Here is a 16,405-nt window from a genome sequence, read left to right on the forward strand (position 1 = left end):
ATATTAATAAACTTAAGCAATATTTATAGCTTATGTTATCATGAAAATCGTATTTAATCGTATAAATTTCAAAAATTATATTATTATATATATTTTAAATTAAACATAAAATGTATATTATTTTTATAGAAAATAAATATTTTATTATAATTCATAAATAATATCATTAAAATATTTTTAATGAAAATATGTTAAAAAATTAAAGCTTAGCTTATTGAATTGATATATATATATATATATATATTACATATATAGTATCTATGTACATATATATGGCAGTGCATTTTTCCACGTGGTTTAAGTATTCGGAACTGAATATGATTTTGTAATATATTTGACATGAAAAATGGATAATAATTGTGATTTAATAAAAACAATTGTTGATGATCAAGAAGTGCCAAATTTCTCTGAAGATTCTGATACCGAAAATGATGTAAGATATAATTGAATAAATTTTAATATTTAATTTTAAAAATGATCATAATTTTAAAAATTTCAATATAGTTTCAGCCAAGGAAGCGAAAAAAAAGAGAAAATAAAGATTTTGATAATAATTTTCAATTTTTAAATGATGTTTCTGATTATAATAAGGATACATGGAATGACTTGAACAAATATATTAAACGAAAAGCTAAAACAAAACTTGATGATAAAATTAAAAAAATTAGGAAAGGATCTGAACATAAATTATATGTACATATATATTATTATTATTTTTATTACTACAAAAGTTATCAATAATAATAACTATATTAATATTATTATATTAAAATAAAGAAAAATACATAAGTAAATAATTTATAAATATACAATATATTATATTTATATAATACAATTTTATATTATAATATAAAATACTGATTATGATAATAAAAATTATTTTATATTGATTTATAATTTGTTATATTTATGTATTTTTTTTTTTAGAATGAAATAGATAACGAATCCAACGTAGATATATCTGAAATTAAAAAAATAGATGATGAACTATCTATATCAGAAGACGAACTTAAAAAAGGTAATGTTATTAATTTTACAAAATAAAATAAAATTAATTACGAATTTTGTTTTATTTTAGATATATTTAAAATTAAAGAAAAAAAAAAGAAAAAAATTACTAAAAAAGCTAATGAAGAAACAATTGACTTTGAAGAATATTCAAATATAGAATCTCATGCAACATTTCATCAAATGAATTTGTCACGTCCTTTGTTAAAGGTATAATATAAATATTAATTTTTATAATATAATAAAATTTTATATTATTTCATATACAGATATATATATATATATATATTTTTTTAAAGGCTATAACATCTATGAATTTTGTTCATCCAACACCTATACAAGCTGCTACTATTCCTGTTGCATTAATGGGTCGTGATATATGTGGTTGTGCAGCTACAGGTACTGGTAAAACTGCAGCTTATATGTTACCAACATTAGAAAGATTGTTATATAGACCATTAGATGGTCCTGCTATCTCTCGTGTCCTTGTACTTGTTCCAACAAGAGAACTTGGTGTACAAGTTTATCAAGTTACAAAACAATTATCTCAATTTACAACAATTGAAGTAGGATTATCTGTTGGTGGTTTAGATGTAAAAGCTCAAGTATGTAAATACATTGTAATTTAATTAATAATAAATTATATATAAATATATTATATATAATTAAATTAACTACTAAACAAAACTTGAAATAATATTAATAGATAAATATAAATAATATAAATAAATAGCTATTAATATATTTATTATTATTTTTAAGGAAGCTGTATTGAGAAGAAGTCCAGATATTGTAATTGCTACTCCTGGAAGATTAATTGATCATTTAAAAAATACACCAACATTTTCATTAGATAGTATTGAAGTGCTTATTCTAGATGAAGCAGACAGGTAAAAAATATATTTTACTTATATTTCTCTCATTCTAATTAAAACATTGTTATGTTTAATTTAAGGATGTTAGATGAATATTTTGCTGAACAGATGAAATATATAGTAAAACAATGCTCAAGAAGTAGACAAACAATTTTATTCTCAGCTACTATGACTGAAGAAGTAAAAGATTTGGCTGCTGTATCTTTAAATAAGCCTGTTAAAGTATTTATAGATAGTAATCAAGATGTTGCTTTTAATTTACGCCAAGAATTTATTCGGTAAAATTATATTTTATATTTTTTATATTTTCTTTAATATATATTTTTATATTTTTATTTTATATATTCATTTAATATATTCACATTATTATTATATATTATATAGAATACGAAAAGAAAGAGAAGGAGATCGAGAAGCAATCTTGGCAGCTCTAATTTGTAGAACTTTTCATGATCATGTTATGATTTTTGTACAAACGAAAAAGCAAGCTCACAGATTACATATTTTATTAGGATTACTAGGTATCAAGGTAAATTATTAATTATTTTAATAAATATTAAGAAAGATTAAAAGTTATAAATACAATTATAAAAAACTTTTTTAAAATAATTTTTAAATGTAATTTAGGTTGGAGAACTTCATGGTAATCTTACACAACCACAACGTCTAGAAAATTTAACAAAATTTAAAAATGAAGAAATAGATATTTTATTAGCAACAGATGTTGCTGCAAGAGGATTAGATATTAGTGGTGTAAAAACTGTAATTAATTTTGTAATGCCAGCCACTATGCAACATTATATTCATAGGTATTAAATTTGTACATGCAAATGTATTATAGGAAAAATAACTATTTTATAATTATTTATCAGAGTTGGAAGAACAGCTAGAGCTGGTCGTGTTGGAGTATCAGTATCATTAGCTGGAGAACAAGAACGTTCTTTAGTTAAAGAGATTATTAAAAATGCAAAAAATCCTGTAAAGAATCGAATAATACCTTCTGATATAATTGACAAATATTATAAAAAATTACAATCTCTTGAACTCGATGTAGAAAAAATTTTGGAAGAAGAACGAAATGAAAGAGAATTAGCTAAGATAGAAAATCAGGCAAATCGCGCAGAAAAATTATTAAAAAATGAAAGTAATAAAAGCATTCAAAGAACTTGGTTTCAAACTCAAAAAGAGAGGAAAGAAGAAAAAGGTTATTTTGATATTTTCATTTCTTATTTAAGATCATAGTTGTATAAAATTTAATGTATAATAGATTTTTAAAATAATTTATATTATTTTTAGAAAGATTATCATTAACTGAAAAACAATCAAACAAAAAAGAAAAAAAAAAGTTAAACAAAGAACCTTCAAACATAGTTGAAGAAAAGAAAAAGAAAGCTAAAGAACCTAAGAAAGAAACAGCAGAAGATAGAGCTAAAAAAGAATTAGAAAAAATTGCAGCATATCAAGCAAGATTAGCTAAGAAACAAAATAAACTAAATAAAATTCGTACAATTGTAGATGATGATAAATTTACACCTAACAAAAAAGGTATTATAATAAATTATTCTTTTAATTTTAAAAGACTGGACATTTTTTTTGTAATTTGAATTTCTTTTTAGTATTACAAAAACGGCCTAGATCTTCATTTGTTGCTGACTTAACAAATACAAGTAAAAAAGCTGTAAAAAAAATGCGTTACGAGTAAGTACATTTTATTAAGAATAAGATAAAAAAAAATATTACATATTTTATCATATCATTTTTATAAATATTATATATAATATTATCTTTATAAATACAATTATTTTGTTTTAGGGCTAATGTTAAAAAGAATCAAAATATAAGAAAAAATGCAAAGAATTCAAACATAGGAAAAAAGGATAGAAAAACTTTTAGAAAACGTTAAACTAAATATTAATATTTGTAATTACATCTTATTAAATACATACCATTTTACTTAATTTCTTTTATTATAGAACCGTTACAATGCGTCACTTATGTCTCACAGATTGACAAATGAATAGCACTGATTAATTGGTTTTATTTTCATCAGAATATGTATACTCTGTAATCTATAACCTGTTTGAAAAATTCCAGTACTATGCAATTAATTTTTTGTAAAAACAGATGTTTGATAATGATATCATAAAATATAATTGCAAACGATTTAAATTTATAAATTATTTTAAAAAATGTTAAACAAAATTTTATAAAACTTAACAGTAACAATGCTTTGTTGATGAATTATGAACAATATTTCATATATGAAAAAATAAAGAATGACTTTTACAAATTATTACAAGAAATAAAATTTATAAAATTTGCATTGTACTGTAATTTCAGTGAAGAGGTAATAGGTATGTATTAATTCTATAATGTTTATTATAATAAGATCAAACATTCATCATCATTCACAGCCTCATACATCATTTTCATTCTCATCTTAATATTTAATACACTTTTAATGCTTAATGCTAAGGATTCTAACAATGAAAAAGGAAATTTTATAAAACCTAGGCCCATTTTAAATTATTTAAATTTAAATTCAAATTTGTATCCAATTTTTGGATTTTTTTTATAATAAATAAAGATATTTACTTTTAATTCCAAATATCAAATAAATTCTATAAATATAAAATTTTAATTCATTTATTCAAAAATTTTATTTATTTTTAATGATTGTATTTATAAAATACAAGATATTTTCAAAATATCTTATGTGAATATATCATGTTTAAAATTATCGACATTACATATAAAGTAAAAGAGATTTATGTATTTTTACCACTAAATAAATATTTATAAATTCAATGAATATTTTTTAGCATTTTATAAAATACGAAATAAAAATATATTTTTTTTTTGTTATTTAATGAAATATTTGTTGAAATATCGAAACAATACTTTGACTACATTGTTTATAGACAAAAATTTCTGGATACAAACTTGAATAAAAGTGATACGAAAGTTGTTTTTATAATACATATATAATAATGACAGTAATGTAAGAATAACTGTCATATTTGAGAATGATAAATTTTAATCGATTATTGATGGTGCATTGTCAATATTTTTGTATAACAAAAATTTTTACGAATAATTTTTTATATTAATGCGCACTATCTGTCGAAGATATATTTATATGTATATATATTAGATGCTATTGAATTACTTATAAGATCATCTTGTTTAAAATAAATTAATAATTAATAGTCGTGCGCTGACCAAATTTCATTTAAATTAATTTTAGAATTAAAACATAAACAAATAATTTTATAAGAATATATATCTTCTCAGAAAATAGTAATTACCAAAACTGTCATTTTTTTAATAAAATAATAATAGTAATAAGGCAATAATATTAGTAATAATATGATATAATATAATAATGATAATCAAATTAATAAAACAAACAACTTTGGATCACAAAGCCAATTAACACACACCCTTTTGTCTAGCATACGATGTTCACAGAAATCCAACAACGTTATGTTGTTCTCTTCTGCTTATAAAGATTCAATGTAGTGTATTATTTCGATGTATTTCGTATAATAAATATGATTTTCGATTATTTCTGGAAACTACAATTAAATTCGATGATATCATGTATGAATTTCACTATTTGAAAATAGTTTGTTACAAAAATTTTGTATACAGTCTCATTGATCTATGAAGAAAAATGCGCATGAAATAGTATAAACACTTGTATTCATCAATGCAAAAGTGAACAATACAACAATTGTCAGATATTTCACAAGGAAGAAAGACCTTCAATTGGGAAACATTCATAATGACTTATGTAAAAAAGATGATGGTTATGCAGTTACCAAGTTTTAAAGATGATACTTTTGTATCATTGAATGTGCCATTGTTTTCTTAACATATAGTGAAATTAAAAGAAAAACAAGTTCGTGTTTTTTTTCGTAATTAAAACAAATACATCTTTCAAATAGTCAAATACTAAATTTTTAATTTTCTTGCAAATGCAATGCATCTCCACAAAATTTTTTGACTTGTAAGCTTACATATATTATTTGACGTTAATGTATCATTATCTTAACATCTTACTGTCTAGACATACGCGAACGACAGGTTTATTAATTGTTGTACATAACCAAAATATTCTGTTTTCTAATTTGTAAAGTATTTTTAGATTCTTTAATTCTTATGATCATCACGTCCCTCTTAAGTCTTTCCCCTATTCTTAACATCTCTTTGAATGTTCATTCACTTAATTATTTATTTACTTTATCTGATTCTCTTAATGCCCTCTTTGCTGGTGGTTCTTCAATCTGAAATAATACATTTTTATTATACATTAAATTATAAATTAAAATTTTTTATTTTCACTTACTTCTTCCTCTAAACCAGGTAATTGAATTCTAGTTTCTGATGCTTCTGCTGGCTGTAAATAAATTAAAATTTAAAATATAAATTATTTATGATATTAAAAAAATATGAAAATATATTAAAGAATAAAAAAAATATATATATAAAAATATAAATATAATTTAAATAGTTTTACCTGTGCGTCAATACATTCCACTTCTCCAATTTGCAGCTTGAAATTATATATACTTACATTTCTTTTAGGATTATTATTTATATATAGAATTATTCACAAAAAACAAAACATGTAAATATTTCTATTATGATATTATATATTTTTTCTATATTATAAAAATAAAAAAGAAATTCAAAACGAAAAATATTTGTATTATATTTGTTATCTTGAATAATAAAATTTTATCTTAAATATTTTCTATATAATAATATTTACATGTTTTGTAATTTGTGATTAATTTTGTATATCATTTATTAAAAAATAATAAATTTATTAAAAAAAATTTTCTTTTAAATCATATTTTCTATAAATCATTTATCACCAATATATTTATGTTATTATATTATCTTATAATTATCTTACCCTTGCATCAGTTTCATTTGGCCCAATGCCTACTTCTTTTTGTTGTTTGGACTTAGCTCTACGTTGTGGTCTTTCACTAACAGAATGTGCATTATGAAGTGAACCTTTCCCTTTAGGACTCGACATATTTATTTGCATTTCAGCAGGTAAATAGTTCCTAGTATTGGCTAGTAATTCATCTGCTCGTTTGAAATACATGGTAGGAATTCGTGTTTCACTTGGGAATTCTTTCATATCAAAATTTGTTGTTTTCGTATATATCACATTCATGGCCAAATCACAAACAGCCCACAATTTCTGTAAATATATAATATATTTAAATAAATAATATATAATAAATTATAATATATTTATTTTATAAATTAATTCATAAATAATTAACAATCGAATCAATTACATAATTCATGTTATTATCTTCTGGTTTTAAAGCATCTTTATGACTTTTCATTCGTTCTATAAGATTTTTATAAAAACCATAACAGTAATATTCGTTTTTTGTTATAAGAGGTTCTAATATAAACCATAAACATTGTTGTATCACTTTTAACTGATTAATCATTAAATGACTGGTGAATTCAGGATCATGTGCAAGAATAGGGACTGCAAATACTAGCATATAATCAGGAAGAATATGAGGCAATTGACCTATAATAATAATTAAATAAAATTATTTACTAATATGTAATTTTTTTAATAATATATATATATATATTAAATAACGAAAAAAGGAATATTAAACAATATTTCGATAATGCCTTACTATTTAGTTTCTTACCCATGGCCCGTTCCACGGTACCCAATGACAATGTCTTAACATAATCCCTCCTTTTGTTTATATCAGTTTGCATATAAGTTTTTAGGACGCATTTTAATCTTTTGTCTTGTTCTTTGCCAGCAAGAGCATAATAGCCCATAAAATCCAATGGTAAACATTTATTTGGAATTCCTCTTCCAAGTCCTTTATGTAATTTACTACCAAAAGCTTCTCTTACTTGTGGAACTTCATCCTATAAATCAATTTGTATTAAAAATATGTTATTGTAATATTTTTTATCAATTTCCTTTCAATAAAATTTGTTTTTACATCTATAAATACAATCTATAAATTTACTAAAAAAAAAATAATTATTATTATAGAATCATAGTTTATAAAATAATATAAAACACACCACCATAAGTTGAGACAAATTATAGAATTGTTCTGCTGTAAATTGATCACCAACACCTTTTTGTTCACAAATTTTCAGCATTGAACAACCAGCTTGTAACCGTAACCAACTCATTTCTGCTTTACTTAAACGACCTTGTTGTAAAAGATCTCCTTTGTTTACTACAAATGCATTCAGCATTCTAAATGTTTTCTGTGCAGAAAGCACATCAGTCTTCAATCCTAGTAACCAACGTGCCATACATTTTAATCCTTCTAATCTACAACGTGTTTCTTCAGGTAATTGATCTTCTCTGCACCAGTCTCCTTCAATGGTGTCAGCAGTTTGTTCACTGCTTTCTTTTACTAATAACTCCTTAACTATCTATTAATTTTCAATATTTAAATTAAACCAAATCATATTTATATTTTATATTATAATTTGTAAATAATAGTGTTATAATAAAAATAGAACTTACCTTTCTAGACACCATATTTTTTATTTGTACTTGATATTTTTCTGGTAAATTATAAGCTATATGACCTAATGTAACTATAGATGTTCGATAATATTCTGAAGTTGGTGCAAGATTATTCTTAATTCTTTCAATAATTTCAGGAAAAATAGTATCATGGATATTGGTCATATTAACAAATAAACACCTGACAGCTTGTTTTGCTTGTTTTGGTGTTCCTGTTTCTGCAAAATTTTTACATATTGGAACCATAAGGTTCATAATATCTGGTGCAACATCACATAAAGGTTTATATTTTCCTAAAAATGTAAAAATCGAAAGAACCAATGGAGCTACCATCTCATCTTCTAATTCCAAAAGATGGACAAGTTGCATTAATATATCATTATGAAGAAAATGTGGACCAAATACAAATGAAAGCATCTACAAGAAAAATATCTACTTTTAAAAACTAGTCAATTATATGAATAATGAAAATATTTATATAAAATAAAATTATAAACATACCACAAGTAACCTTAGACCCTTTTCACCTGCATTATTTGGATTAAGTCCAACTTCTTCTATTACATTGCCTCCTTTTAAACAATCTAATACATATCCAATTAAAACCTATTAAAATATAATTATAAATGATATGAATACGAAATAATTTAGAAAATTGAGATAAAGCATATGAAAAAGTAATATTATATGTATATTATATGTACTTACCCTAATTGCTTCTTCATCAATCATTACAGAACTTACTCTTTCTAACAACATTTTTATTGTATTGTAATATAAATTTGTCATGACAGGTTGGCCTAATTTTTTAAGAACCATACTTATTGTATCTGCGCACTCTTTGCAAGAAACATTTGGTTGAACTATTGTTTCCATTCCTTGTAATAATGCTGAATCTTTTCTCATATGAGCACTAAACTTCTGTAAAAATTCTTGTACTTTCATAGGATCGGGTAAAAAGCGAGAAATCTGATGAATTTTAGCTACGAGTTCTACCATAGCATCTGGTTTTTTTACAATCTCTAACCATTCAACCACTGCTCTCCGTACACTAAAATATAATATTTTATATAAAAGTATGAAATAAATATAATATAAAAATATAATGAAAATTTTACTTAAAAGTATAAATCTTTAAAAATTTTAACTTACGCAAGTTGATGTTTTTGCAGTTCTACAAATGCTTTAGATGCATGATCATCAATTGTACCTAATAAATGATATAATTTTTTCATTCTTTCTCCAGCTGGTAATTGATAAGGTACTAAACAAGTATTTAATAATCTTTCTACTAGTAATCTATCTTCCATGCCTGCCATATAATAACCATGTAATATTTTATCTTTTATCCAAGTAACAGCCTTTTTTGTAGCTTGCGGTACATCCGCATCATTTAAATGTTTTTTATATATCATTGCTAATCCTGCCATTGCTTCTTTCCTGATTTTAAACTATAAATTAAAATAATTATTAAAATATATCATATTTTACAATCTATATAAATATCATGAAAAAATAAAAAATAACATACTTTTTTATCTAATGTTCTTTCTTTAACGAATTCTAACAAATCTTCACTGTCTGACACCACTTCAAAATCTCTTCTGGCAGTAGTCACTATAGCCATAACAACTTCATATCGAACACTTTCATCTGCATCATGTTGTCTTAATTTTAAAGTATCAGTAATATCTTTTCTCAATTCAGGATGATTTAATAAAAAATGCATTGAATACTGCACACATTTGATACGAATTGATACACTGATGTCATTAAACCTTCCTAAAAATGCACGCCACAATTGCGTATGTTGCACAGCTAATTGAGATCCTTTTTCAGAAAACATTCTTGCTAACAATGCTACAGCACCCAATCTTTCAGTTTCAGAGGAAGATTTTAATTTACATTCTAATTGTGGTAGGACGGACAACAAGACGCTTGGACATATATGATTCAATTCATAAATTAAATCATATACTTTCTTGCAAATTTGTAAGCTCTTTTCTTCTTTGCCCAAGATTAATACGTGGTTAAAGAACTATGAATATTAAAAGATAAAAAGTATTTCTTTTTTTATTATTAAAAAATAAAAAATTTTAATTTTATTCTACTCACTGCTTGAATATATGGTTCTAATGTGTCGCTACATTTAATCACTAATTCTTTTGCAAGTAAATATGCATTTTTCTTCTGTGTTTTGTTTGGTTCTACAATATTCATAAGTATGATGTCTAAAAGTTCATTGCTAACAATGTCTGATTCTGTAATAAGTGGACATAATACATCTAACATAAAACTCTTGACTTTTCCAGAATGTTCATCACTAAAAATATGATTACAATTCAATATTTATTTAAATAATAATTATAATTTATTAATTACATATTTATTTATTATATATTTATTTATTATAATTACTTATTAAATATTATATTATATTTAATTATATTATACTTACTTCACTATCCTAAACATAAGAGAAAAAAGTGCACAAAAGATTTCTTGACAATCCTCTAATTCAAAACACATATTGAATGATTTCACATATGCCAAGTTTTCCAAAAGATAAAAATATCTTTTAAAAGCAGGATCTTTGGGATCTTTTAAACCAGCTAATTGTTTAATAAGAAATAAAAATATTGTTTTAACCTACAAAAGAAAGAGAAAAATTTAATATGCTATTAAATTTAATTTGCAAACAAAATAAAATTTTTAAAAAATACTTAATGATAAAATCATTTATAAATTCTATTCTAACATTTATTCTACATATAAAACTTCATAATTTAAGAATAAGAAATTTATATTACCTGTTCTGCATCTTTATATGGTGCTTCTGGAGCATAAACCCTTAAAACATCAGCAATACAACAAGCAATAAGAAGTTGTACATCTTTACTTTGATGCATTAAAAAATGTTCTTCTGCTAAATGCAATGCAAGTGGTATATATTGTTGATACATTCCTTCATCTTGGCCCATTGCTTGCAATGTGTGGGCTAATGTCTATTTAATTAATTTCAATATCAATTATTTTTATTTACTTATCTATTATTTCTTTTCATATTATGTTTTTTTTAACGAATATTTATGATAATATTTATGAATTAAATATACCTTTAATCTTCTAATAAGTTCATCTGGACCAAGATCTTCCGTAACAGACCTACACCCTTGTGGGTAAACTATTTCTGACATGTTTGCTAAATGATTCAACCAAATATGAGAAATTTAATATCCTTAAAATAATCTAGAACACCGTCCAAATTCTGTAATATTATATGTTTTATCAGTCATTATTTTATATCATTATTCTTTTTAATATTTTGAATAAAAAATCATTCTAATAATAAAATATCTTAAGCAATTGAAACTTATAAATATTTTAATATTTTAATATTTCATAATATGAATTATAATTAATGCATATTGAATAATTTATAATATGAAATTGATTTTTATACAATGATTAAAGAATTATATAATTATATAAGAAAATATAACCCTTATAATATTAAAATAAGAAAAACACAAAATCATAAATAAAATACATATAAAATCAATAAATAAAAAAAATTAAATTGATCAAAAAGAAGAATAAACATCAATATTTATTTTATTATTGAATTAATAACTTTTATTTTTATATATGATTTCATATATTATATTGGTTTTTATGTCAACACAAATAATAAATAGAAGCTTCTACATATGTATATACTTCTCACATAACAAAAATATGACTTAAATCGATTAATTAAAAAACAAAATAATATATTACCTATTGTTTAGTTGTATTAAAATACAGTATAAGTATTTTAAAACAAATTATAATGCACATCATGTAGGTTATGTCTATGATCAGTTCATAAATATAAGAAAACAATGTAAACAGTATTGCTATTTAGCATACATATAAAAATAAAGAATTTTTAAATACATTATTATATAGGAGATATTGAATATTATATTTATTAAAAGATGTATTACCTCAAGATATGCATAGGCACCACAAGGCCTGTGACACTCAAAATATCAATAAAGCAAATATATGTGATGGATACACGGCACTATCTTAGTTTCTGGAGTTCACACACTTTCACTTTATAATTATTACTAAGTGCGAATATATCGCCTTCGACGTAACTTTCTGAATTTCTTGTAAATATTTGGCATGGTAAAACAATCAAAATGTTAGCAAAAATGTAGCGAAATCGTTTTCATAAACGGTTAAGCGTGTCAAAGGACGCGACAGCGCAATTCGATCACTTGAAGTTATTCACATTTAAGTTTATTGGAGAATACTTCAGATTCTAGTTGTTAAACATACTAACATAAAAATACTAAAAGGAAAATAAAAATAATGCTGGTTAAAATTGGTTAAAATATATGGAAAATATATACATTAGTACATTAGTACACAATGATTCTATTATATATATAAACGAATTTAAATAATTTAAGAGAATTTATAATAAAATATGATGATATTTAAATATATATATATAACCAATAATAAAGTTTAAAACAAATGATATTTAATAATATTGTTAAAAATTTGTAATTAATCGATTAATATAGATTGCAAAAATTAAAATTTAGACTAATAATAAAATTCAAATATTATATATTTTATTAATAACCTAATTTTTAAATAATTATAATATAAAAAAAATATAAATATTAATTTTAGATTTTAAAACAAAGATTAATTTAACATTTAATAATATAATTAATAATATATTATTAAATATATAAATTATATATTATTATTATATAAATTAATATATTATTAAATATATATAATAATATATATATATATTATTATATATATAGAATTGTTTATATATTATAATTAGGATATTATAAAAATATTTTTATCGATGTATTTGGATCAAAATTTGTTAGCATTTGAAAATCTGAAATATAGACATAACCGGAAATTATATTATGTCCTATCTCTTTCTGTTAGCACGCGCAACGTGTGCATGCATTGGTTCAGCGCTGATCAATTTTATTTAAAAAGAAATTGATTATCTCGACCAGAAAAATAATTAAACAATGGTGTGTGGTTATTTCAATAATTTTATACTGCAAATATAAAATTTTATTTAATTACATATTTTTATGAATTATAATTCTTTTATATAATAAATTCAATTTGTTAGGTTAGTTCTGTATAACATGAGGTTTATAACTTCATGTTTTTAGTTTCAATGCTATTGTTTATACTTTATTAAATAATATTTTAGGCAAGTACAAAAGTTGACAATCCTGAAAAACCAGGACAAGAAGTAACTCCTATTCACAGAATTAGGATTACTTTAACTTCACGAAATGTGCGCTCTCTTGAAAAAGGTAAATTATTTTCTATTATTTATATATTATTTTATATATTATAATTATTATATATATATATTTTTAATAAATATTATTTTAGTTTGTTCGGAATTGATTAATGGAGCAAACAAACAAAAACTGAAAGTCAAAGGTCCAGTTCGTATGCCTACAAAGATTTTAAGGATAACTACGCGTAAAACGCCATGTGGTGAAGGATCAAAAACATGGGATCGTTTTCAGATGCGTATTCATAAAAGAGTTATTGATTTATATTCACCATCTGAAATTGTAAAACAAATTACAAGTATTTCTATTGAACCTGGTGTGGAAGTAGAAGTTACTATTGCAAATGAATAATTTAAATAAAACTGTATAAGATTTTAATAAAAATATAAAAATATAAATAAATCAATTATGTAAAATTCATTTATATTCTAATAAAATCACAAAATACATAATATATTACAATTAACATATAACATTAACATATAAAAAATTAAAATTTAAAGTTCTTAAATAGAATATTAAAAATATATTCTTAATTATACAATAATTTTTCTATTAATAACAATTTACATATTATTAATTTGTTTATTTCATGAAGTTAATAGAAAATTATATATAAATTATAATACATTGATTTTTATATATCTATTTGAAATATTTTGCATAATGTCCAGTAAGGCAGTAGCACACTTATAAAAGTATGATTGTGATTCAAGAACTGTCAGAAAATGAAACATGGTAATTTATTCTATATTTATTCTTCTTCTTGAGACTCATTTCCAGGTTTTTTATCTTCTTCTACACCTTCACCACCACTAAATCCATCCATACCTTCCACTTCTTCTTCATCATCATCACCAGCAACTTCAGCATTTTCAAGTTCAGCCCGTTCCATTTGTCTTGCTAATTCAGCTTCATCAGTAGCAGTAACAACTTTTGGCTACAAATTATTAAAAATCGTTGTAATAAAATAAATATTTGCATAACATGAATATATAATAATAAATATTATTTAACATACAGCCATTTGTACATTAAATACACCTCCCAATGATGTTATTTTATTTTGGATAGCATCAATAGCATCATTTAATGCTTTTAATCCATCTTGTTTTTCTGGTGTAGATGTTGTCATAACTAAAAAAAAATGTAGATGTTGTCATAAAAAAAATAAAATGATTTTTAACTATTTTTTTCAATCTCAAAATGAACATCTTGAAAAACTAAAAAAAATAAAAATGTACCATATAATGGTGGTGCAATTAAATTAATTTTAATTGGAAGTTCATCAGTAGAAAGAGCTAAACCAGCTTTTAAAGCAGCTTTAACTGCATCAATTCCTTCATAACCATAACAAGCTACTTCTACATCTGCTCTAATTTTAACTGCTTGAGAAGTTAATTTTCGTTTAATATTATTTAATAATACTTCCTTTGTATGATCATCGAGACCACATTCTGCTAAAATAGATGGATCCCTAAAGTAATAATGTTTTAAAAATTATTAAAACATTGCAAATTGCATATTTCCTTTCGTAGTTTTTGTTTTATACGTACAGAACTGATTGCTTAAAGAAATCATATGCAGAAGCTTTTTGTTTTTTATACTTTTCTTCAAAATGCCATGCAGTTTTTTGATATAATTCCTCCAATTGATCATCACTATCATAATGTAATAATTCTGCAACATGTCTTAAAATTGAATTAACAGCTTTTGCTTTTGCATATCTTTCTGTGCATTTTTCTACATCTTCAGCTGATACACGTCGTTTACTAAGATCAATGTAACCTACATTAAACCATTTAACAAAATTTTAAATAAAATGATACATATATATAATAATAAATATAATATATATAATTTAAAAAACTTTTAATTCATAAAATTTTTATATATTTTACCTTTTTCTTTGTCAACTCTGATAACAACAACTGGTTCTGTTTTTCCTACTCTAATAAGTTTATTAATAGACCTAATACGTCTTCTGGATAATTCAGAAAGAAGGATCATACCCTCTATATTATTATATTCTAATAAATGTACATATGCTCCCATTTCAGCTATGCTACGTACATTTACCATAACTACATCTTCCACTTCTGGGTATTTTTCTTTATAAAATCGGCACGATAATACCATTTTTATTGCTATAAAATAAAATTTCTTTTTTTTTTATTCTATATATTTATATAAAATGATTTGTTTTATTTCATAATTTTTTTAATCAATAAGTAAATAATAAATAAATAGGAAAACATTTACTTCTGTCAAGTATTTTGATAAATAGAAAACAATAGTTTATCATATAGGTTAATTTTAAGAATTGAAAATATTGTATAATAATATATTTTTTATAATTACCAAAATGAATATATTTGCACAAATATTGATGAATAATTTATTTATATTATTAAAATACAATTAGAGTATAAAAAACTTATTGATGTATTTTAATAATCCATGTGCACTTCTCTTTCAATTTTCAATCAGGTTATTAAAAGAAATTTACAGCGGTGATCAACTTGAGGTTTATTCGTTTTATTCACTGATAATACTTTACCTAACAATGCGACATCTATCGCAACGAATATCTTTAAATAAATATTATATAATTAATATTACTA

The 16,405-nt window shown here is 22.9% G+C and overlaps 4 protein-coding genes across 8 annotated transcripts; 2 read left to right on the forward strand and 2 right to left on the reverse strand.

Annotated features, from left to right (window-relative positions):
* Positions 1–288: 288 nt before the first annotated feature.
* On the forward strand, positions 289–4,484 carry LOC122718491 (probable ATP-dependent RNA helicase DDX27). The gene is made up of 13 exons (XM_043943570.1): positions 289–433; positions 505–693; positions 928–1,018; positions 1,079–1,218; positions 1,308–1,613; positions 1,771–1,898; positions 1,964–2,161; positions 2,268–2,412; positions 2,511–2,692; positions 2,756–3,087; positions 3,180–3,428; positions 3,500–3,581; positions 3,696–4,484. The coding sequence occupies exons 1-13, from the start codon at positions 347–349 to the stop codon at positions 3,784–3,786; spliced, it is 2,220 nt and encodes a 739-aa protein (XP_043799505.1). The 5' UTR covers positions 289–346; the 3' UTR covers positions 3,787–4,484.
* Positions 4,485–4,738: 254 nt separating this feature from the next.
* Positions 4,739–12,674, reverse strand: LOC122718488 (sister chromatid cohesion protein PDS5 homolog B). 5 transcript variants are annotated; one of them, XM_043943564.1, is made up of 18 exons: positions 12,426–12,674; positions 12,217–12,335; positions 11,553–11,704; positions 11,247–11,441; positions 10,895–11,085; positions 10,552–10,759; positions 9,968–10,474; positions 9,589–9,887; positions 9,145–9,487; positions 8,938–9,042; positions 8,434–8,853; positions 7,977–8,339; positions 7,568–7,814; positions 7,205–7,452; positions 6,808–7,104; positions 6,406–6,441; positions 6,235–6,285; positions 4,739–6,172 (listed from the first exon to the last, which is right to left on the reverse strand). In XM_043943564.1, the coding sequence occupies exons 3-18, from the start codon at positions 11,631–11,633 to the stop codon at positions 6,116–6,118; spliced, it is 3,648 nt and encodes a 1,215-aa protein (XP_043799499.1). In that variant the 5' UTR covers positions 11,634–11,704; positions 12,217–12,335; positions 12,426–12,674; the 3' UTR covers positions 4,739–6,115. The 5 variants fall into 5 exon arrangements, with proteins under 5 accessions (XP_043799499.1, XP_043799500.1, XP_043799498.1 ...); XM_043943565.1 differs by lacking the exon at positions 12,217–12,335 and having other exon boundaries at positions 11,553–11,685; XM_043943563.1 differs by lacking the exon at positions 12,217–12,335.
* A 669-nt stretch (positions 12,675–13,343) lies between these two features.
* On the forward strand, positions 13,344–14,183 carry LOC122718490 (40S ribosomal protein S20). The gene is made up of 3 exons (XM_043943568.1): positions 13,344–13,499; positions 13,688–13,793; positions 13,876–14,183. The coding sequence occupies exons 1-3, from the start codon at positions 13,497–13,499 to the stop codon at positions 14,130–14,132; spliced, it is 366 nt and encodes a 121-aa protein (XP_043799503.1). The 5' UTR covers positions 13,344–13,496; the 3' UTR covers positions 14,133–14,183.
* A 161-nt stretch (positions 14,184–14,344) lies between these two features.
* On the reverse strand, positions 14,345–16,220 carry LOC122718532 (eukaryotic translation initiation factor 2 subunit 1). Its single transcript, XM_043943635.1, has 6 exons — positions 16,143–16,220; positions 15,683–15,928; positions 15,338–15,569; positions 15,026–15,258; positions 14,803–14,918; positions 14,345–14,721 (listed from the first exon to the last, which is right to left on the reverse strand). Exons 2-6 carry the CDS (start codon positions 15,918–15,920, stop codon positions 14,536–14,538), a joined length of 1,005 nt encoding a protein of 334 aa, XP_043799570.1. The 5' UTR covers positions 15,921–15,928; positions 16,143–16,220; the 3' UTR covers positions 14,345–14,535.
* Positions 16,221–16,405: the final 185 nt, after the last annotated feature.

The sequence above is a fragment of the Apis laboriosa genome, unplaced genomic scaffold (assembly GCF_014066325.1).
Source record: "Apis laboriosa isolate Shangri-la unplaced genomic scaffold, ASM1406632v1 scaffold64_cov150, whole genome shotgun sequence".
Lineage (NCBI taxonomy): Eukaryota > Metazoa > Arthropoda > Insecta > Hymenoptera > Apidae > Apis > Apis laboriosa.